This window comes from Gopherus evgoodei, chromosome 18 (assembly GCF_007399415.2).
Source record: "Gopherus evgoodei ecotype Sinaloan lineage chromosome 18, rGopEvg1_v1.p, whole genome shotgun sequence".
Lineage (NCBI taxonomy): Eukaryota > Metazoa > Chordata > Testudines > Testudinidae > Gopherus > Gopherus evgoodei.
Window position 1 is genome coordinate 16,188,152 of NC_044339.1, and position 22,320 is coordinate 16,210,471.

Sequence of the window (22,320 nt, forward strand, 5' to 3'; positions counted from 1 at the left end):
TGCTGATCTATTTTAATACAATCTCTCTCATAAGCGGTTTGTAGTAATTGTGACAGATGTTGTGGTGAAAGTCTATTTGGGTCTCCTCTTTGGGGTGTGTAGAGGGATCTGTCTCTTTTAGGGCCCGGTCTCTGTGACCAGCCTGTGAGCCTGCCTCTGAGCTCTGGGGAAGTACGGGCAGCTCCTTCTGGCCAGCCATAAGCTAGGCTGAGAGTTTGATCCTTCCCTGTGAATGCTTTGCCTCAGACATGCTCCTGTTGCTACCTGGAACTACTCTCTGTCTGTCTGCTTCCCTCTTGGCACAAGGCGGCTTTAATGATGGTTGGCGACAGGAGAAATGCCAAATGCCACGCACTTCTTCTCCTCAATGCTGCCATCTCTGCATGGTATCTGTACCAACCACTGGGCTCAGGAGCCCATCTCTACATGGCCAGTCAGAGGCTTCACTCCCTGTCTATAAACATGCAATACAGATGCAGAGAGATGGGTTGTGGAGGGGGCTGTACAGGGGTATTTAAGGTAGGATATCTATGCAGATATTCTCAACTAGTGCCAGAGGGAAGTGTCTTTTATGTAGGGTACAAAGATGGCCCAGACCTCTCCAACAAGGAGGCTGTTCTCCACCCAACTCATTGAAGAAACACAACACAATGGATAAGATTCAGAATCACCCAAGCACCTAGCCTCACACTTCTGAAGATCTAGAATACACTACGAGCCAAACCCAGACCTTGAGATTCACTCGAGTGGCACCTACCTACACTAGGCTTGAACTCGGCCCTGATTTCTGAAGAACGCCTTCACATTTTGGGGAGTGAACCTTAAAGGTTCAGAATGCAGGGAAAGCCCCCAAAAGACCAGTTTGCTTCTCTGAACACTGTGTCTCCCCAAAAGCAGCAGGGGAAACTCTCCAGAACAGCTACAAACACTTGCAACATGTCACCACTTCCAATACCCATCCCAGAGGCACGGAGACTTTCAGGAGTGAAAAATGATGGGCACTACCAGAACTTTTAAACCTCAAAGAACGGCATTCAAATTCCTCTTCTATACAGCCTGAGATCCCTGATTGAGATGCACATGCCAGCTGAGATTTTCAAATCTGCCTGAGAGATCTGGACACCCAGTTGCTATTAAAATTAGTGGGACTGGCACATCCAACCTGTGTGTCTACATTGCAGGCTTGCTCTGGGTCCTGGCTCATGCACACACGAGCAGGTTAGCTAAGCCCGCCTCCAAGAATCCATATTGCTATGCCAAACGTGCCCTACACTCTGTATACCTGTGTCCACACCGGGACTGCAGTTACCTGTGCCTGGTGCAAGGATTTCTGAGTGCATATCTCAAAATTCTTGGTGCTTAGCCACTCCAGGATTTGGTTCCTGGCTTGTTGTAGAACTTGCCTGTCCTCCCCAAACCCTTATGTGGAAGTGGTTTGGGCTCACCAAAACCAGCTCTGCATGCTCTTCCCTTCTGCCTGTTCCCATCGGGCTCAGCTGCTGCATTTAAAGCCAGCACGCTGCACTGCGCAAGCTTTTAGAAAGGAAACCGCAGCCAGAACGTCATCCCGGATCACCCACCACAGAAACAATCAAAATGTAAATCAACCATCAAGAGCCTCTCTGGAATCTGCTGATCGAATCCACCCCCGCAATATTTCCCAATCCTCACACTGGACAAATGGCTTCTTTGCCTCTGGCAGGCTGTGTTATTTTTGGCACTGACCTCTCCAAGAGAATGTCACTTTGATGTTCCCCCACCCCCTCAAACACTGTCCAGGTACCATGACAGTCCCTAGCTGCTCTGATGACTTCTTGACCTTAGATCCATTCAGGGAGAATGCTCCATTAGTGCCATGCTGCAGCCTCCATCTCCAGATGACAGACAGCTCAGCACTTGTGTGCTCTGACTGATTTACTGGTGACAAACTCCCCTCTGTGTTATATGCAACAACATATAGCGCTGGTGCCTTCAGTGACACCCACCTCCACTGAATTTCATTGCTCTGCATCCTCTTTGCTTCTTAACTCTATTGGTTATTCGTACAATTGCTGTTTCAGTGGAACGTAGAGGACCAGACTGAGATCAGGGCCCTACTGGGCCAGATGCTGTACAGATACATAAGAGGCAGTGCCTGCCCTGAGGAGCTGGCATCTAAGCGAACAAGAACAATGGGCAGGAAATGAACTGTTACTGTTCCCATCAGAACTCAGTTGACAATACAGAAGCTGTTTCTCCCCCAGCTTGACTGCATCTGCAGATCTAACGGGAGCCACATCTTGTTTGTTTCAATAAAGTAAGCAGATGTAAAACCTGGAGATCTGTAGGGAGCAGATGAGCTGAGAAAGATGCTCTTTTCAGCTTTCATCATAGCCAGCCTTGGAAGAACTGCAGTATCAGAAAGTGTTTTCACATGCAGAATGCTCATTCTGCTACCTGCTCAGCTCTTTGGGGGCAGGGACAGTATCTTTGTTCTGTGTTTGTATGGCTCCTGGCACAACGGGTCCTGGTCTATGACTGGAGCTCCTAAGTGTGCGTGCAATGCAAACAATAACTATCCATTTCATGATCTCAGTGTAACAGTCTCTGCCTACTTCTGAATCCACCTTTATTTGTAAATTACCCAGAGAGCATTCCTCTCCTCTCCCCTACACCATGGAATGAAGGCTGAGTGATGGAGGTTGCTATGTACAAAGAGGCCTTCTGCATTTGTCTAATAAAAACTACAGCCCCCTAGAGGCTGGGAAATTTCCATACTAAGGCCTCACCTAAAAAGAGAAGTTGCACCTGTTTTAAATCTCTTTAGTTAAAGCCATGCAAGCCACTGTGTGGACATAATTCCATTGGTTTACATTTACTGAATTAAGCTAAAGGCGAGGTAAGCCAATTGCAGAACAATTCAAACGCATCTACTCAGGAGAATGCACCAGAGTTTAACTCAAAGAGATTTAAAAAACATTTTAAATCAGTGCAACATTTGTATGTAGACAAGGTGTAGGTGTCCACCTTACAATCATGCAAGGCTCTTCAAAGAAGCTTTCCCTGCTGGCATGACAGAGACATGGACCCAAGCAACAGCTCCATCCACAAGATGGAAGGAAATCCACAAATGAGAAGAGGATAGAACCGTCACCTCAAACCTGGATGCAAAGCCAGGAGAAGTCAGCATCTCAATTGGGGCCAGTCGCCTGCCATTTCTCAATTACCATATAACCTTGAAGATGACAAGCCTTCAGCTCTTGCTTTGGTTGTTCCCACAGAGCTTGACGGATTACTGATTAATTAGTGGAAAACATGAGTGAGCCTCAGCTTTAATACACAGCTTAACGCCTCTTAATTAGAGAAGCTGATGGGATCCCTTAACAGCCCTTTTGCTGAGAATGTCTGGCCTACACTTTGCTGCATATCTTCAGCTTGCTAAATAACACAATTTTTATATTTAATTCCCCCACTGCAGAGAGGTTGGCAGAAGTCAACTCAAAATTCTGCACAGCCATTTCTTCTGGCTAAGACTCAATCCATGCCTTGCACCCTGCTCAACAGAAGCTCCCCAGTCTCTCCTTACTGCATGACACCTACAGGACTGGTAGCCAAAGCCCACTTTGCTGGCTTAATACAGCCCGCGGAGAGTTCTGCAACATGGCGCACTGTTGCCCTCCCCTTTCACATGGAAATGGAACCCACCAGGCCATGCATCCCAGCGTGCAGCGCTGCATCTTGACAAAAGTGGCCTGTAGGTTGAAGCAAGATGGATGTTGTATGGACAAATCAAGAAAGCGCAGAGCATGCTGGGACCTGGAGTCTTCATTTGCAACTCTTTATATCGAAGATAACACTGAACACCCCAGCAAGGGGAAGAGTTCAATGGGCCAGTCTTGATGACCTTCTGTAGCATTCTTCCCCCTGAAGCCTGAGGGTAAGAGGAGAGCCCTGCAATACAAACCTTTGCATCTGCGCCGGTTTGTTCCCTGTCGAGGGATGGTTGGCTGGAGCCGCCTCCTTCTCCAATGTAGATGGCCGTTTCAGATTAGGCACCACCCTTCTGGGAGCATGGTTTTCCTCACTGGTTTTCCCCTGAATGCTCACCACCACCTTGTCATCCTGCAGAGAGGACAAAGAGCTGTACAATCTACCTGGCCACTTGGACCCTCACGGCTGCCTCGTGTTTGGAAGGTTCCTGGTTTTGGATCACATCTTTCATCAGGGAACATTAGAACAGGAATCGCTCTGCAGGGGAGATGCCAGACATGCTACCATTTCTGAGTGAAAGAAAGTAATTCATGTCCCAGAGAGAGAAGAAAAAGACCTTTCTGTTGGGCAGGCTATGTGAAATGTACTTGCCCTGTCCTCAGCAGGCCAACGTCCACGAGACAAAAGGGCAAGCCTATGGTCACACCTTAAAATAAGGGTACAGTAACTACCATGTAACTCCATTGCGATTAGTGTTATTATACTGTTGTTTGGCTTCTCAGGATGTAATTAACACTTACTCATCTTCACAACATCTCTGTGAGACAGGATGATGCTATTATTAACTCCAATTTACAGATGAGGAACTGAGGCATCAAATGACTTGTCCCAGGTCACACAGAAAGTCTGTGGCAGATTAGGGCGTTGAACCCATTCTTCTGAGTCCCAGGCCAGGGCCCTAGTCACTGGACCACCCTCCTGAGTCCATACAGGATGTCCTTCCTCCAAGGCAGAGACCAGGAGTGTTTCTGGACCAGGCCAGCAGTGAAAAATCCACATCCACATGTGGTTTGAAAGATGAATATAGTTTGGGGCTCCCCAACCAGTGGCTGCATAAAAGATGCCTGCAGCGATGCACAGACAGAGAAATAGGCACTGACTGATCAGGGACCAACACAGTTTCTGGTGCCTCTTTCCCCCACCTGCGCTCTAGAATGTTCCCCCCCCACCACCTCCGGTCTTCCTGCATACACCAGTGCCCAGCTTCACTTCTCATGTCTCTACACCGGGCTAAGGCAGCATTTTTAGCTCTACCTGCTCATCACTGTAGGACCCTGAAATGTGGGTTCCTGGCTCTGCCGCAGACTCGCTGGGTGACATCAGGCAAGTCGCTAACTGGGGGAAGGCAATGGGAGCTGCAGGCGCTCAGCAGCTCAGGAACGAAGGTTCTTTGTCTCTCTGCAACAGCTGCAATGCAGGGGATGATCATACTCCCCTGGGGGCAGGTAAATTCATGATGGCTACAAAGTGCTCAGGTGCCATGGTGAAGAGTGCAATAGAAAAGGCCATGAGTAACTAGGATAAATATGGCTGAGCAGTGCCCTCCGGAGCTAGATGAATGAAAAGGAGAAGTAGAGGACTTGGCTGGTCACCCACTTATTCCCTGTCCGTTGGCTGATGGTGGAGTCAGTTCCACTGACTGCCCAGCAGAAGAACCAGCCTGCAGCTGATACCCATAAAATCCCAGGGTCTTATCCAAAGCCCATTGGAGCAAATGGACAGGTGCCTCCTAGTATGTGGGTGAAGCCCTAGGTCCACCTCTGAGCTGTAGCTAGATGGCAAAGTGGGGTAACCAGGATGAGGTTAGATGAAGACACCCAGGGTGAACTATTTGCAGAGCAAGCATTCTCCAAGGAGCAGGAATCCCTGCTGCTATGGGATTGCAAGTGCCAACCCTTCTCTGTACTACTGTCCAGCAGTCTGCAAAGAGAGTGAATCAGAGTCTAGAGAGAACTGGGAAAATGAGAAATGGAAACAGTCTGATCACTTCATTAAATCCTGCTTGGCTGCACCTCAGGCCAGAAGTCAGCACTCTCCCCCTGCAGGAGAACACCCAGGGAAGAGGAAATGCAAACACCTTGCAAAGGATCATTTCCTGAAGACTAAGCCAGAGAGGGATTCACCTTTCCCTTCAGCTCAGAGGAAAGAAACCTCCAAATGAAAATCAAAGCTGGAAACCAAAAGCAGTCAGACTCCGAGGGAGAAAAAAAAAAAAATCATCTCTCACGACCAACAGAAATAAAAACAACCTGCTTATTCGCAATGGATCTAGGGCAGCAGTCGCTGCAGATTAGCACATTACACCATGCCACAGCATTCCAGGGACTGGAAAACACAGGGTGCACATTAACATTTAGGAAAATGGTCAGATTCAAGTGCAAAGCTGCTCAGAATTCACGGTTTGCCACACTTCATGGCACGGGCACCCCCGGAAATGTTTCACCAGGGGCGCAATCACCCTGCAGTGGTGGCTAGGTCTGGCTCCCCACTCTGGTCGCCATGACCCAGCTCGTGGGATCACGGTGTCACCAATGCCACACACCAAAATTTGACCCGGCACCTCCATCAACAGGGAGGAGCTACAGAGCCAAACCTGAGTGGCGCTGAGGCACTGCACGACGGGTCACCAGGCCACTCAGTTTGGGGGCCCCCTCAAATGGGAGCCTGGGGCAAACTTCCCTTTTTGACACCCCTTCCCAGGCAGCCATGCCCCTGCCAAGGGTATGCACCATGCGTAACATGTGTATGGCTACGGGCACCGCTGCTTCATTACAGACTGCAGGAATTGACTCATGTTTGTGCTGAACGATGTCTGTTTCCCAGGACAGGGGGCTGGTTTCCAGGCAGGCTGGTTTCCCTTCCAAATTTAAGAAGAGGCTGCTGGATCCCGACAGACCCTGGGGTTCTCTCTCACTCCCTAGCTCTCAGCCTGACCGTCAGCCTGTGCTGTCTAGTGTCACAGGCTCTCCCTAAGTCCTAGCCTGGATTGCACACTCCCCTTACCGAGTTCCCATTCTGCACACTGTTCACTGTCCGCGTGAATCGGATCACAGTGCTGTCCCCATGTCCCTGCGGCCGGGCAGGCAGGGCTGCTGGTGGTGGGTTGGCTTCCTGCAGCGGGGCCGGATGGGCGAACAGCACATCGCTCTGAGGCCTGGGGCCATCATTATTATGCGAGGTCTGGCCTTGGGGCAAAGTCCCCTCTCCCTGGCTCCTGACCCCCGAGATCTGTGGTCGCATCAGGCTCCCACCAACGGGCTTCTCCTGATCCACGGGGCTCAGCAGCATTTTGGCCCCATTGGCTGCAAACACCTGGAAGGAGGAGAGAAGAAAGAATTTTGCAAGGCTGAGTTAATTATGGAAAGCGGGAAGGGGGAAGAATTAACCCCAGGTACTCAGCCACCCCATCAAGCAGCACTCCTCTCGCCAGGAGACTTCACATGTCCGGGTTTGGACCTAGCAAGGCCCAATGCCAGGGTACTGTACCTTCGGCCTAGAGAGCTGCAAATGGTTGCTGCCTGGCACCGGGGGCTGTTCCTTGACTGCCCGGAGCTGTTCGTGCCCCTTTGCAGGTCCCACTTCCTTGAAACTTGGCATCTTCTGCAGAGCTTCCTTGAGCTGCCTGAACTCCTCCATCTGGGTCTAGGGTAATAAAAGCTCAGGTGACAAAGGGTTAATAGTTCCCCACTGGGAAAAGCCATCACTACAGAGTCCTGCTCTCCTTTCTGCTAGGGCTGGGCCTTCGTGTGCAAGAAGGGGCTGGAGATTGTCCAACACCACCCCATCGATGACTGCAGCAAGGCCCCAAGAAGAGCTAGTCTCTGCCACGGTCATTCTCCCGTCTGTCCCTCATTTCAGACTCAGTGTTTCCCTACCCTGATGGCGTCCAGCTTTTACCATCCGGTTTTTACACTGGAAATGCTGACCCATGTAACCAACTTTACAGCCTACGCTGTAGAATGGATTCCTTCTGCCCTTACACCTCTGGTCCCTTTCATTCTGGGTCACATGTACGTACAGGCTCTTTTCCAGGGAACCATTTCTCAGAGGATGTGTTCAACTCAGAGGGGTTGACCCAATAACTGGCTTAATTCTACTTGACCATTCAATTTACTTCAATGAAAACGAATTCCCCTGGACACTTTTCACTTTGCTGCGGCTTATCAGTTCATTTCCTCCCTCCCCACCCTAGAAAGTGAAAAGGCTTGAAAAAAGCCTGTCAGGAAGGGCTGGATGCTCCTCTTGGTTTTATTCATAGGGAAGTCTGTGTGGGAGGAGGGGTGGGGAATTCTTTGCCTCTGGTTGCCAAACCAGGGTTGGGTGGTAAGTCTTCCAAGCAGAAAGGAAAGTTTGGGAGGAAACTTCCTTGAGCAGAGATTGTTCATTTCAAGTTTCTCCTTTGTGATCATATTTTACTTTGACCTCAGGAGTGGTTGTGCGTGGTTTTTGAAGAACAGACAGGGCAGCATGGGAAAGTAGGTGGGGTTTGGCTTGCAGGACACAGCGGATCAGCCCAGCTGGTAGCAGAAGGTCGGCTAAATTAGAACAAACCAGAGAGATTTCATTCTAGCAAACCCAGCACATACTGGGGAGGTTTTAAATATACTGTGATCTACGGGAAGTTATTTGGAGTCTAGCACAGAGGACTTCATGTATCCACTCCTGGGTTCTGTTCCAGCTCAGTCACTGATTCACTCTGCAAGGTCTTGGGTGAGAGTCATTTCACCCCTCTGGGCCTCATTTCACCCATCTGTACGATCAGAACACCAGCTACTCAATGCTTCTGTCAATTTACTAAGGCATGCCAAGGGCTTTGCAATCCTCAGACAATGAGCACGGTACGTAAATTCCCTCTGCATAAACGCTCACCTGTTGTCTGCAGCAGGAAGGCAGGATTGGTGCAAATCAGCACTGCAGTAATAGAAAGAATTGCTGGCGGATGCAGGGAATCTGCTTGCTTAGCTACCAAGAGTGAAATCCTGGGCCCAGTGAAGTCAATGGCAACCTAAATTCAACCCTCTTGTGCATCTACGCATTTTGCCGTGTGATGACAAACTCCTTTTTCCACAGGACACAGCACACGGGGGTGAAATAAGGTAACACAGGCAGCCTTGCTTCTGGCATCTCCTAATTTCCAAGTAATTGACTTGGCACCCATAATAATATTTTAACGTATTTTTTTTAAATGTCAGAGAGAAGGGGAGGGTGTCTGTGTGTGAAAGCGAGTGTGTGTGATATACACACGCAGACACACAATATGCCTGATTTTTTGATTGCTTTGCTGTCATATCCCCAGCACAGAATCCACAAAAGAGCCTTTGAGAGGTGCTTAGCTAGAAAATAATTCACCCTTCATCCTGCATTCTCTGCCAAGATGCAGATGCTCTCAGCACTTAGTGACCCAGACAAGAATATTTTAGCTACAAGGGTGACTGGTAATGGACATAGAGCCGGGAGATCCTCGGGTTTTGACCCAGGCTGCACCTGAAAACCTGTCACCCTTCAACAGCTGTTCAATGGCCTATATGAGCTGGCTTGGTCTCAGTCTGCTTCGTAGAGAACAGGTGCCCACACCACTAAATCTACATTTGAGGCTATTTCTGAGAGATTTTGTCAAGAGGCCAAAACGATGAATAAGTGGAAAGGCAGAGCTGCTTTCAATCTGCAGCAAGGGTGCTGTCAGGTAGGGTGAGGGCACATGTCTGGAGAAGTCTGCTGGTTTTGGTGCTGGCCTATTTGAATCCCGGGAGGGAGGGCCTAGGCCCACCCAAAACTAAAGCCCTGCCCACACAACAGAGAGAGGGGCACCAGCACCAGGACCTGGCTGATTTCTCAGGACAACTGGCACAGGAGTGAGGGTCAAAACAAGGGTGCCAGCTGGAGATAGCAAGCAGAGGACTCTGGACAACACCCACCGCTCCCTGAAGGAATGAGCGGATGCTGGCCAGGGGAGCTCTGCATGGATTTGTGAAACAATGAGGGACAGAAGTGGAGGGTGCTGGATTGACTGAGGTCCTTTATTTATTCCCAGATTGGGCACATCACGGACCAGGCCCATGTGAGCTGTCCCACCACCATGCCTCAGCCGTGAGGAGGAGGGGAAGGCAGTTCAACCACCAGGCTAGTCTCTGCGTATGCTGGTGATTGTTTGGGCACCTGCCCAGGCGGAAACTTACTTAGATACCCCCTCATCCATCCAATGAAATGTCACACGGGCCTGCCAATAGCTGTCACAGAGCGACTGCGTTCAGATCCTGCAACCAGGACTTAAGCCAACAGCCAGCACTGGATTCAGGTAACTAACCTGCAGCAATGAACTATTCGTGAAGTTGGCACTCCCTGGAGCCATCCAGAGCACAGCAGGCCAGGAGACGAGAACAATGTTGCAAATAAGGGGAAGGAAAATCCCCTCCTCTCCAGCCCTTAGCAACCCTGGCCCCTGGCTCAGGAGAAGGATCGGCTGTCAGCCGCATCCAACCACTGCCAGCTCCCCGCTTCTGAGCTTAGCTCACAGCCCTGGAGAGTGTTTGACAGCAGGCTGTTAATTAGCAACAGAATACATTAATCCAGCCAGTGACATGACTTCAGAAAATATATTGACAAAGCTGCTGGAGTGTCTGGCTCATTTCGACGGCCTCAGAAAGACACTGATCTCCCCCTCGGTCTCTCTTCTTCCTCGGTAATCTGCGAAGTCCCAGCTTTATGCAGATTTGCACAGTGCCTCACTGGAAACACAGTGCCAGCCCCATGGCCCCCAGCCCCACCTTGGAGCAGTGGGACTCCTGCAACGTGCTCGGATTCAAGGGCCGTGTTGATCACAAGCGCCTCTCCAGGAAAACTGCATGCATTACACGCTCCCTGCTCGTCAGGCTTCCCTCTCTGCCCCTCTGCCTCAAAAATTCAACCCCTGCTCAACAGCTTTTACACTCAACAATGACATATTGTTGGTGTCGCTCTTAGAAGCCCTTCCAAGGCCCCCTCTACAAAAGCATCAGCACACGAAGCAGCAAGAGAGATGTTTTCTACCATTTGTGAGTGCATATTTGTATTCCCAAGTGAGTCCCCGTCTCAACCAGGCAGGACTGCCCTGCGACATTTCTCTCTGCAATTAATTTGATAGCCATTGGCAGAAGGTGACTGAACACCACTCGGGATGGAAATGTTCCTGAGATCTGGGTTTAATGACACACGCCGGTTACTGCAGGAGGTATTAACCCACAGAGAGGTTGGTTAATGCTTACTATTGTCTCAGCCATGCAGAAGGGATCACTGCGACTCCAAGGAGGCTGGGCCCAGTGCTCAGAGAGATTTACTGGTCCTGAAAGCATCTGTCCTGCTCCACCAACCAAAGCACCTTTGCAGCGATCTCAGCCAGAGAAGTTAAGCAGTTTGCACTATGGTAGTGTCTATGGACCTCAGTTAGGGATCTGGGCTCCCCATCGTGATATGCATCATGCAAACAACTAATAAAAACGCAAATCCATGAAGAGCTGCTTGCATCAAGAGCTAGGATTAGCAGTGGAGACTTCAGACTATTTGAGAGCAGGGGCTCAGAGGATTTTAGCAAGGATACCTTGGAACTCCAGTGGCTGGGGAGGAAGCAAGCTACTAATCAGAATGTCTCACACCCTGCTAGCACCTTTTAAGAGTGCAAAACAGTTGTCCCTAATACTAGGGGACCCAAAATCATGCCAGGACCGTACTAGTCTCTTAGTCTAGCACAGCGATGGGCCTCAGCCCCACAAAGCTCAGATCCAGACAGCTCAGGGTTTTGGTTCATCCCCTTCCAGGCAGATGTTCCTGAACCTATTCCCCCCCAAAGCCAAGGGTCACTTGGCTCCACGGTTTTGATTCCCGTTCTAGCAGCATGATCGGTCCAGAATGAGTCCCATGACTAACAGAACAAGCCCCAGACCAGCGTAACCTCTGATCTCTGGGATGATATTGGTGTTGGGTCAGTTTGGGATAAGCAGAATTAAAAGATGTCAGGGGAAAACGTCCGTACCACAAACCCCACAAAGCCCCTGCAGAAACACAGGCTGCAAAGCTCTTTCAAAAGGATTCAGATTGAAAAGAAAGCAGGTTTTTTTCATAATACAGAGAGCTGAGTGCTAGAGGTAAGTAGATCTTCGGGGGACTTGCCAAACATTTTTAGATGGTTCGCATTAAAACCACACCAGCTGCTTCCCTTGCCTAATCTGGGAATTGTGTAACTGAGACTTTTGTGCTAGAACAGAGACAGGAAAAACAAACAGCCATTCCAGTGAATTCAGTGCTGGTGAAAAGCACTGACGGGGCAGCCCTGGAGACTGAAAGCTTCCCTTGGCGAAAAAGTGGACACAACACGGACAGTATCAGAGCACCCTTCCCCGACACCTCCCTCAGCCCTCATCTTTGTGCTGAGATTGCTAAGAAGGGCACCGAGGAGAGTCAGTTGCAGCATGGCTCTTGTAATGCAGACCCCTCAGCTGAGACCATCAACTCACTGCACACAGAGCATCAGAGGGGAACAGTTTCCAGTTGCACTGAACTGCCCACACACAGCTGGAAGGCTGCGTATCTCAATGCTACAGAACTGAGCTGGGGTGGGAGGCGGGAGGGCAGAGGTGATCTTGGAACTGGGGCTGGATATCGTCTTCCCCTCCTCAGAAAAGGAGGCAAAAAGAAAAAAATTCAGCTGGCAAGAGGCTTCCCCATTGAATGATCCATCAAGGTAGTAAGGGAGCGGCAGTTCCCTTTGAAAGGCCGGGGGCTCGGAGGTGCAGCCCTCCTAGGCAGAACCAAAAAGGTCGAGCATCGGAAATGAAATGAAGATTCCTTCAAGAATCCTCTCTCTAACAAAGCTTCAACGACTACTGAACATAAGAAGTGCCCAGGTTGTGGCAGATTTCCGTCCAGGTGCAGCCAGCTCTTCAGGACTGTGAGCAAAGAAGGTGGGTTTCTTTCTGCGGTTTAACAACCAACCAACCTCTGGAAGACGCCAGGGAGTCCCCACCCCTCGTTTTCAAATGACCTCCCAGTCTATGCATGAAATCCAATTGGTCCTTTCCATTCAGGTATCCCACCGGGATGGGAGAGCTGCAGAGTCAGGAAATTCTATGGTGCAACTAAGCATATGCCACTGACTCTGCAGACAAGCCTTAGCTCGGAGATCCGTCCATGCCCCAGCCAGTGCAGAGCCATTCCCTACAGTATTGCCTAGTGTTCTGGCTAATGAAAGCACGCCAAGGATGATGCTCCCATCACTTCAGTTCAGAGTTTATTCCCTGGGGGACATTTTTCATTCTTGGGATGCTCTGCTCACACTCCCCTGTGTTCAGCTTCATCCACACCTCCTGTGACCTCCCCTAAACAAATCCCCTCTCTTCCTAGTATCCACACAGTTCAAATGAGACCACTGCTCAGCCCCCTCACAGCACCTTCTCAAAGCGCCCTGCAAGCACATCGCTTTAGAAAGCCACGAGTGCCGGTCAAGAGGCCAGGGCACAAACCAACAACAGTGGAAAGCCCCAGGAAACCTTAAGGTCAGGAGATCCCGCATCAAAGCACAGCCTCCGATTTAAGGTCTATGTGCACTGAGTCACTAGGCCAAACCAGCTTTACAAGCACAAGGCCTCTTGCCATTAATCCCTCTGCAGCTGAGACGCCTTATCCAGTTGGTGTGTTTGCTCTAAGCTGGTTATAAACACCATTCATCTGACTTCAGGATCAGACCGTTGCATTCAGGCTACCTTGTTACGAGCCCAGCAACGGCACAGCATCTATTACCTGAGCATCAAGGAGCTGAGAGTGGACATCCTGGTGGGCCTGCCGGAGAAGCTTGCTCTCCTCTCTGAGTTTGAAGACGGTATCTGCAAGAGGAGAGAGAGAACACAGGTGAACACAATGGTTTGGCTAAGCGCAGCTTCTCGCTCGCATGGAAATGCCGGGGCTCTCAAAACACGAGGAAGATTAGGTGGCACTAGCGAGGCCCCACTGGAGCAGCTTCTCAGATACAAGCCACCAGCCCCTCCAGTCAACCCAAGTAACTCCCTCCTCTAGAGAGGGACCTAAACACCAGATGGCCACAGGGGGTGGCCAGGGGCAGTCACCATATTTATGCCCTTTGCTAGGTCAGAATAAGACGTTTCCCTTCACTTGCACCCCAGCTATTCTCCTGCTGTTTACTGGCAGGCAGGCAGGCAAGGCCAGAGCCCCTACTCTGGAAGGAAGGCGCTTCAGGCAGGGCATCCGTGACAGAGTACGGTCAACCCTCAAGCACATACAGCAACTGCGGAGCGCATCCGACTGGGGGTGCCAAGCCAGCACTGCCTCCTGTTTCCAATCTCTCAGACAATCAGTTGCTTCAAAGGATGGTGCAAGAAAGCCTGGAGAAGGAAGTTCTCAGTTACCCTGGCCATGGGGGAATTTACTTCCTAGCCTGTTCAGTGGTTGGCTTATGCCCTGAAGCATCAGGGTTGCAAACACTTCCTACTCTCACTAATGCATGAAAGGCTAGGCACCAAATCCAGCATAGCATTGCACTGAATACAGGAACTGACTCTATATCCCCAAGGGAAGAGACAGACTGTGCCAGCCTTATTCTGGGCTCTGCCTGAGGCTGTATTAAAACACCACTAGAACCTCAAACCTACCCTGACGTGTACTTTAGCCTGCAAACAGATCTGAGGGGCCCCATGCCAAGCGAGGGTGTGGTATTTTCACTCACCATACAGCCACTTCAGCGTAGGCTGAATTGGCAGGTTAGATTTCTATTTGAGATTATAGGGCTTTCTAATTACAATGGTGTCTCTATTCACTGCGTGTGTCACACCCGAGGGGGGAGGGTCTCACAGCCTGGGCTCCAGCCTAAAGCCCGATCATCTGCACTGGGGTTTTTCTAGCCCTGCAGCCTGTGCCCAAGTCAGCGGACACAGGCCAGCCACAGGTGGTTTACTGCAGTGTGGACATACCCAGCAGGGCCAGGATGTCACCTCTTGTCTTTTGGGCTTTTCTCTAGTGCAAGTTCAACCCTGGTCAAATCTGAAGAAAGCACAGATGCTTGAGGGGCAGCTCCACATGGCGGGAGAGAGCCAAACAGCGTGGATTAGAGCAAGGGGCTGTAAGGGAGAGACCTGGTGTTACTACACGTAAAGTCCTATAATGAGGGAGTGGAAAAAACCAGCAGGGAACATAAAGTGGGGGCGTGCGTGGGGACCTGGGGTGAGAGGGAGAGAAGCAGAGTCCAGCTCGCTCAGCAGTATTTGCAAGCCTCGGAGGTCTTAGAAAAGTCAGTATGCAGTGATCCAAAGATCACAAAGTGCTTTACAAAAGTGCATAGTATCTCCATGCTCCCAGCTGGGAGACAGAGACACAAAGCACTAAAGTGACTAGTGACACCAATGAGCCACAGAACTGCGAACACAACCCAGCTGCCTTGCCAGCAGTCCCCTGTTCGAACCACCTCCCTGGCACAAGAGTGGGTAATTCTCACCACAACACCTGCTAAGAACCACCTGGTTTCCAGCTGCGTTACAAAAAGGTTCCTGCTGCTCTGATGCCCCCTTTATTTTCACTTAGAGAGGGATCACTTATGCTCTTTCATAGACTGTGGTTTCAAACACCACCTTTCCCACAAAGGAAAGATTTACCAGCCAGCTTAGAGTTAATAATACAGGAACGATATCATACCAAGTGAACGAGCTGCCGGGAAGATGGGCACTGAATATCAATTATCTCAGGCTGAAGTCAGATTCCTTGAGTAGATTTTTTTCCCACCCCAAAGTGTTTTTGTCTGACTTTTATTCCCCCTTTGCTTTGATAAAGATCATTTTCCTCACTCTGTTTTTCGCTGTGTGTTTCAAAGAGCGAGATGAAATCAAATATTTGGGTAATCTATTTAGCTTGCATGTAGAGTTTCTTTTTTTCCACCCTAGCAGCATTACTCAAATATTAGGCTACAGCGATCCTTTAAAAAACACACTAAAAAACAGCAGCTTTCACTCTCTCAGACCCAATCCAGGGGCTAGAAATGAACTTCAAAAATCTCACCACCTCAATAAAAACTGAACTAAATAGATATGCTCTGCAGGAATTAGAGGCATCAGCATTCCCTGGAACAATTTTTGCCATTAGAAGAGTTTTATATACACGTACCACTAATTAAAAAGGGAGGGTTACATTTCCTCCAAAATTTAGCTTCTAGAATTTACAAGATCTAATATACGAACAGAAACTGTTTAACGAAAAGTAGTTTACAGGGAAGTGAGAAGATTCCATTGAAATCTCTTCCTGTAATGCAGGACACCAAATGCTGCCATGCTAGACTAGTGCAGCAGGAAGTGACTCTGGCTAATCTAGTTTCACTCTCCTTGCTGAATGAAATGAAAGGGAGAGGCATTGTGGTCCAGTGAGTAGAGCAATGGCCCAGGATTTAGGAGACCCTAATTCTATTCCCAGCTCTGTCACCCATCTGCTGTGCAACCAAGTCACTTCCAAGCTCTGTGCCTCGGTTTCCCCTCCCACTCCTTATCTATTTAGATTGTAAGCTTATCAGGGCAGGGAGTGGGCACAAGGGAGCCCTGATCTTGACTAGGGACATCTGGGCAGTGATTTAGGCCAAGAATGTTCAAAATATTAAACCAGTGTGACCTGGATTTTCTGAGCTCCAGTTTAACCAGCGGTGAAATGATATCCCCTGTGATTGTGGCAAACATAGTAAGTCTGTTCCCCTGTGACTCCACCCCTGCATTGCCTAGGGAGCTCCACTGGTTGAGCTCCAGCTCCAAGGAACATCTAAAATCCACAGAGGGAAGCAACTGGTTAGCCAAGCCCCGGGTTTCACCATGGTTTTGGCTGTCACCAGGGGCTGGGGTTTACTCATCTACACTCTTTATCTCGACAGTGGCTCAAATGCTAGTTTGAAGGGGCTTTCAACGGGGAACAGAGGTGCAGTGATCTGCAGGGCTGCACAGTACCAGCTCCTCCTGCGCTCTCCAAGCTGTGCCGTACCCTGGCACCGGAGCATGTCCCAGCACAGCTGGAAGTCATTCAGGGGCCAGACAAAACCATCCAGCAGGCCAGATCCAGCCTCTGGAGCACCCGCTGGACCATACGCGAATGCTAAATGGAGAAATGTTCTAAAACTGGGATAAAACCCTGACTCTACTCAGTGCCTGAGGCTCAGGTCTCTTTGCTCACAGCATTCAGCCCGGGTCACTTCTTGAAGGTCTGCTCTATGAAGGGACTTACACTGGCCTCCCATCACCATACCCTCTGAGCTCCATATTTATCCCCTGGGCAGTAGGGCAGTGCTAGTACTCCCATTTTATAGAAAGAGAGCTGAGGCTAAGTGATTTGCCCAAGCTCACAACAGGAAGTCTGTGGCAGAGCAGAGAATTGAACTTGGGTCTTCCAAGCACTATGCTAGGGCCTAACCACTGGGCCATCCTTCCTCTGCCGTTACATGCCAGCAAACCCAAAGCTGCCCACGGGGCATTGAAGAATTAACATGATCTCAGAGTGCCCTTGGATGCTGTCACCAGACTGCACCCACACACAGGTAATGCTCATGATTCAATGGAGCTCTGGTGATGCTCCCCTTGTGTCCGTGGGTTTATTGAAGTCAGATGCAGCAAGACACAAAGACGCTAGGGAAAGAGAGAAAATGACTGGGGAAGAACACATGAGCCAAACAGAGGCACAACAGATTGCACGCAGGAGGAGTAAATTGGAGTAGCACGTAGGAAAAAGAAAAGGGAGAAAACCCCTGGGCCAGCTGACCTGGATGCACTAACATCATTGAGAAGAGAAGCCATTAAGCAATTCTCTTAATCATCGAAAAGTCTGTTCGATGATATTCTTAAGAAAGAGAAAATGTGGGTGAATGGCAACCCCAAACAGGGAAGTGGCAAGAAAGAAGACGACCATGACTTAGCAAGGTTAAAACAGCCTGATCCCCTGGCCCTGTGCCATAAGCCACAGGGCAAAGAGTCCACCTAGCTGGCATTTTGAAGTGTTCTTTGCATATGTGCTGAGCCCCCTTCTGAAGGACATGAGCGTTATACTGTGCACAGCATCCCAGAACCAAACTCAGCACATGTAGTTGATCAAACAGCCAATTGTGAAGCAAGAGATGGGAAACTGGAGTCAGGAAGAAAGAACATAGGGGCTTGGCCTTCAGCTCCTCAGAAAATAACAGTGAGGCAAGAATTCAGATGCTGATATGCAGACGGTGCTCAGAGAAAGTAGGACACAGGGGCACCATGGGACACAGGCACGGAGAATCCCAGCCAGACCTCCCACAGTTTGTTTCTAGCCTTCTGCTCCAGCAGAAGTTCCTGACACATGGGCAACACACTGGCTAGCACAATAGTACTTCAATGCGTCCGAATCCAAAATCGGAGAACCCTTAGGATCTTCCAGAGCAAGCTATTCCTTTCCACTGTGTCAGTGTCTTACCAGGCAGCACCATGAGGACTCTGGCTAACAGACCATGGGCCCAGATACCATGGTGAGGGGTGTGGTAGCAATACTATGACACAAAGAGGGAAGTGTGGAATTTCAGAATTGCCCTGCCTGTTCTAGGCAGTTTGTGGACTTCATTGCCACAGGGGCCATGTGCCTCCCATACAACTTCTGCTGAACTTAAAACACTCACCACTTAGACTAGTGGGACCACCCTTGTGCAGAATTCTACTCAGAAGGCCCTTAACTGGGATCCCCTACTATTCACGTGAAACTTAGTTAGTACTCATGATTAATGCTGGGTGAAATTTTTCATCCAAAACTTCCCCCACCCTTTGGTTAAATAATGCAGATGTGGCAACGCCGAAACATTGTGTGTCCATTTCGCCAAATGGTTCATGTAAAAACAAAAAAACCCACCCCAAATTAAGAAAAAAAGTCTAAATACATTTTCAGTTTGAAACTTCAACTTTCGTTAGTTTTAAAAATCCAAAAAGGCATAAAACCCACTCAAAAATGGAGACCAAGCCTTTTGTTTCGGGTTGCATGACACATTGTGTTCGACCCAAAACACATTTTCGGAATTGCCAGTACGCCAAAAACTCTGTCATTTGCTCAGCTCTGTGGGTGAGAACGGTAGGCCCAACAGCTTCTGTTTATCCACAGGACGGTTTCTGCATGGCTGGCACCAAGGCAAGCTTCCCCACTGTCCCTGCCAACAGGATTCATCCCGAACCTCCTGCGGCGAGAGACAGTCGTGGAGACTGAACTCTTTCATCCTTGGCCTCTCTGCTGAGACTGCCAATGGGGATGGTGTGTGCTATGGACACTGGGAACCAACTGACACAAACTCTCTCATTATAGACCATTAAACAGCTTTCTGTCTCTACTGACCCAGCCTCCCTCCCCTGCCTCTCTCATACACGGATGCCCAACTAGCCCATACTCTGTTCAGGATCCTTCTAGCATTTGCGGAAGGGAACTAGCAGGGAGCTCACAGGAGGAAGGGCGCCCTCTCCCACACCCAGGCCGTCAGTCACACCTTTGCCTCACAGTGCCCTTGCAGCCCAGCTCCCCGCCATGCTTACCCTGCAGGCCCGTGACTTCACTCTCCTTCTCCCGCTGCAGCTGCGTGTATTTCTGGCTGTGGGTCTCCAGCGTCTTGCGATGTTCTAGTTTCAAGCTGTTGTGCTGCAGCTGCAGGTCGAGCAGCTGTTTCTTGACGTCTTCGTGCTGGTTCTGAACAGGAGGAAAAAAAGCAACACTCAGGGTTGGTGCAAACCACCCCCCGCATGACTGTCTGATTCCCTCTGCTGGGACGTTTCCAAAGCACTGGCAGCACACGCCTTTGCAGTTCCACCTCTATCACACCTGTCCAGTACAGGGCCCTCTCTGCAGCCCATCTCAGCCTCACTCCCCCGTCTCCAAAGTCCTCCTGGCACCCAGGTAACCAGGAATCGAGTTTAAGTCAAAAGTCCATTCAACGCTTGTATTTTTCCTGGCCCTCTCCCCACTTAGACACATGCTAGAATAGTTTACAGAGTAACAACCCCATGCTCTTCAGTAGCCACACCGCATGCTCAAGTGCCCTCAGCTCCATGACTGTAGTGCTATTCCCTGGCCTATTTCCAGTGCTGATCACCCAGATCTCACGGTGCTGGACTGGCAACCCAGGAGACTGCAGGCAGCTGTTCTGTCCACCGACAAGCGTCACCCACACACTCTACCTTACACACACGCCCTGGAGCTGGATTGAAACATGTGTAGGCGGGAGAGTAGAGGCTTCATGCACCACACAATCCCAGCCTCCTGACTGAGGCTATGAAGGCCGCAGTCAGAGCCACTCACAGCGATGGGTGTCTGGCTGCCAAAGCTTGTCCGATGGGATCTGGGACTGTGACCCGCCTGCTTGTTTCATTCAGGCCTCTGATGTGTTCCAACCACTAAGTAACGCTGCCCCGGGTGACGTTTGGGGCTGTGAAGTTCCCATATGGGACTATGAATTCCTGAGAGCTGAGGGCGCGGGGGGAGGGGTGTTGCATCCAGGCTTTTGACTCATCCCCATCATAAAAATGGCAACAAGCCACAAAATTGCCTGGCCCTTTAAGCCCAGAAAACATCATATTACTGCCAACGAAAGCAGGCCACCTCCTGCACCTCCCGCTGTCATCCCACTGGAGACTGACAAAGGGGAGGAGCGGGACACGGGGATCTGTTTTCAGGGGTTCTTTGCCCTCTTTGTCCCCTGGGGTAGAGAGTGGAGGATTCCTCTTGAAGTTGGTTCCTGAAGTGAGGCACCAAAAAATTCCAGACACGTCAAGGAGAGAGTTTCTAACCCACGCTGAGGGATTTAGGGGAGGAGGGGCCCGGGAAGCCGAGGGGAAAAACTTCTCTGTTCTGAGTAACAATAGGGGGAAGAAAGAAATGGAGTCTCTCCATGGAAGCCACCTAGCTTAACGCAGCGCATGGTGGACATTAACCAGGAGGGAGTGCCGTTACTTGTCCCAGAGTCTCCAACCGGCAGATGGATTTAGCAGGTGCTTTCTTGCAGACGCTCCTCACCCTACGTGGCCGCCTGCTGCGTTACGTTCAGTTTTCATTGGTCTGGCACATGGCTCTGGATTTCACCCAACGTTCCAGCCAAAGACCATGACCTTCCCTCGCCTTATGCATGTGGCACGCTGCACCAACCCAGACGTCCTTTCCAGAGCTCCTGCCGCACTGCAGGACGTTACATGGAAGGACAGAAAAGGTTTCCATGGGGTGTGTAGTTTGATCTGCTAAGCCAAGTTTCCTAAGGCCCGCACCTTTAAACAGGACAAATTCCCCTTCCTGCTGCCATTTTGCGTCCTGACGTTGCCTGCCAAGCGCGCACACACTGCGCTCTTGCATGGGGGGGGGTTACTTTTGTTCTCTTTTGGGTTTGCCTTCTGAAAAGCTGTTAGCTGCTTTCCCCCACTGCCCCAAACTGCTAGAGAATCCCTTGCGGGGACCCCCTCTCCACTAGTATAGATGGCTCGGCACTGGAGGAAGTCCCACATCTGCTGCCTCAGTATGACCCGTGGGTGACATGTACGGCCTACAGGCTACATATCAGCTCTGCTCCAGACAAAGGTGAGGGCACTGGGACCAGGGGCCCTAACGAGACTCATGGGCTGGGTTCAGAGGGAGGGGAGTTTCAAAGATGCAGGGTGAAATAATTTGAGAACAGACTCCGTCTCCATGCCCGCCCAACACTAGAGAGCAAAATCTGCCGAGACATCCTTTTGCTCAAACCCAGTGAACCAGAATTCACCTCCTTTTGGTTTCCCATAGTAACCCATGGAGTCCTTCCACACTTAGTTTGCCAGCACCAATTACATATACAAATCGACCGGCTCACAGGTGAACTCCTGGCCCTTCAATACAATAACTCTGCAGGGTTACAGCAGGAATTCCAATTTGTTTCCCCTAAATTATTTTTTTTAAATGCCATCAGTGCTTGGAGTCACCCTCGCGGCTTCATAGAACAATAGGACGTACTTTTATAGGGCCTTCAGATCTGTGTGAAGTCCATAGCACAACCCATCTCCTGCTGAACAATCTTACTCAGAGCAATAAGGTAAAGAGAGAGAAGCCACAGAGGTCCTCACATACATATAGTACAGATGAAAATAGTATCCTATAATCCACAGTGTTGTCCCGATGCTGGTTTAGGATTTGTATTGCAGTAGCACCTGGAGACGCCCGTTGAGATCTGAACCCCATTATGCAAGTGCTGTAGAGAGAAGAAGAGACCGTTCCTGCCATAGTTACAGTCTAGACAGACCAAGGAAGGATTACGATCTCCATTTTACAGAGATAGTCTCTCTTTGCTCAGTTCCCTAACTGACTTGCCCAGGTCACCCAGGGAGTCTGTGGCAGGATCAGGACCTGAACCCAGGTTTGAGTCTCAGGGTACGTCTACACTGCAGAAAAGGTGTATCCTTAACTAGGGTGAGTGAACTTGAGTTAAAACAGCAGTGAGGAAATGGCAACTTGGCATTTAACTAGGGTTAGCTGCTCAAGTTGAGCCCCAGGTTGCTCTATGGGCTTTAACCCGAGCTGCTAACAGAGTTGCTGTGTCCTCACTGCTATTTTAACCCA

At 50.0% G+C, this 22,320-nt stretch overlaps 1 protein-coding gene across 4 annotated transcripts in view; it reads right to left on the reverse strand.

Moving 5' to 3' along the window:
* The window catches only part of LOC115636800 (Golgi integral membrane protein 4-like), an 86,300-nt gene that overhangs the window by 36,160 nt on the left and 27,820 nt on the right, over positions 1-22,320 (reverse strand). For all 4 annotated transcript variants that reach the window (XR_003997067.1, XM_030537374.1, XM_030537373.1 and 1 more), the window contains exons 5-9: positions 19,284-19,434; positions 13,519-13,601; positions 7,237-7,392; positions 6,754-7,062; positions 3,944-4,101 (exon numbers count right to left, since the gene is read on the reverse strand). Coding sequence is in view for 3 of the 4 variants with exons in the window: in XM_030537374.1 (XP_030393234.1) it covers positions 3,944-4,101; positions 6,754-7,062; positions 7,237-7,392; positions 13,519-13,601; positions 19,284-19,434 (857 nt within the window). In the remaining variant the exon portion in view is untranslated. The remainder of the gene's footprint in view (positions 1-3,943; positions 4,102-6,753; positions 7,063-7,236; positions 7,393-13,518; positions 13,602-19,283; positions 19,435-22,320) is intronic.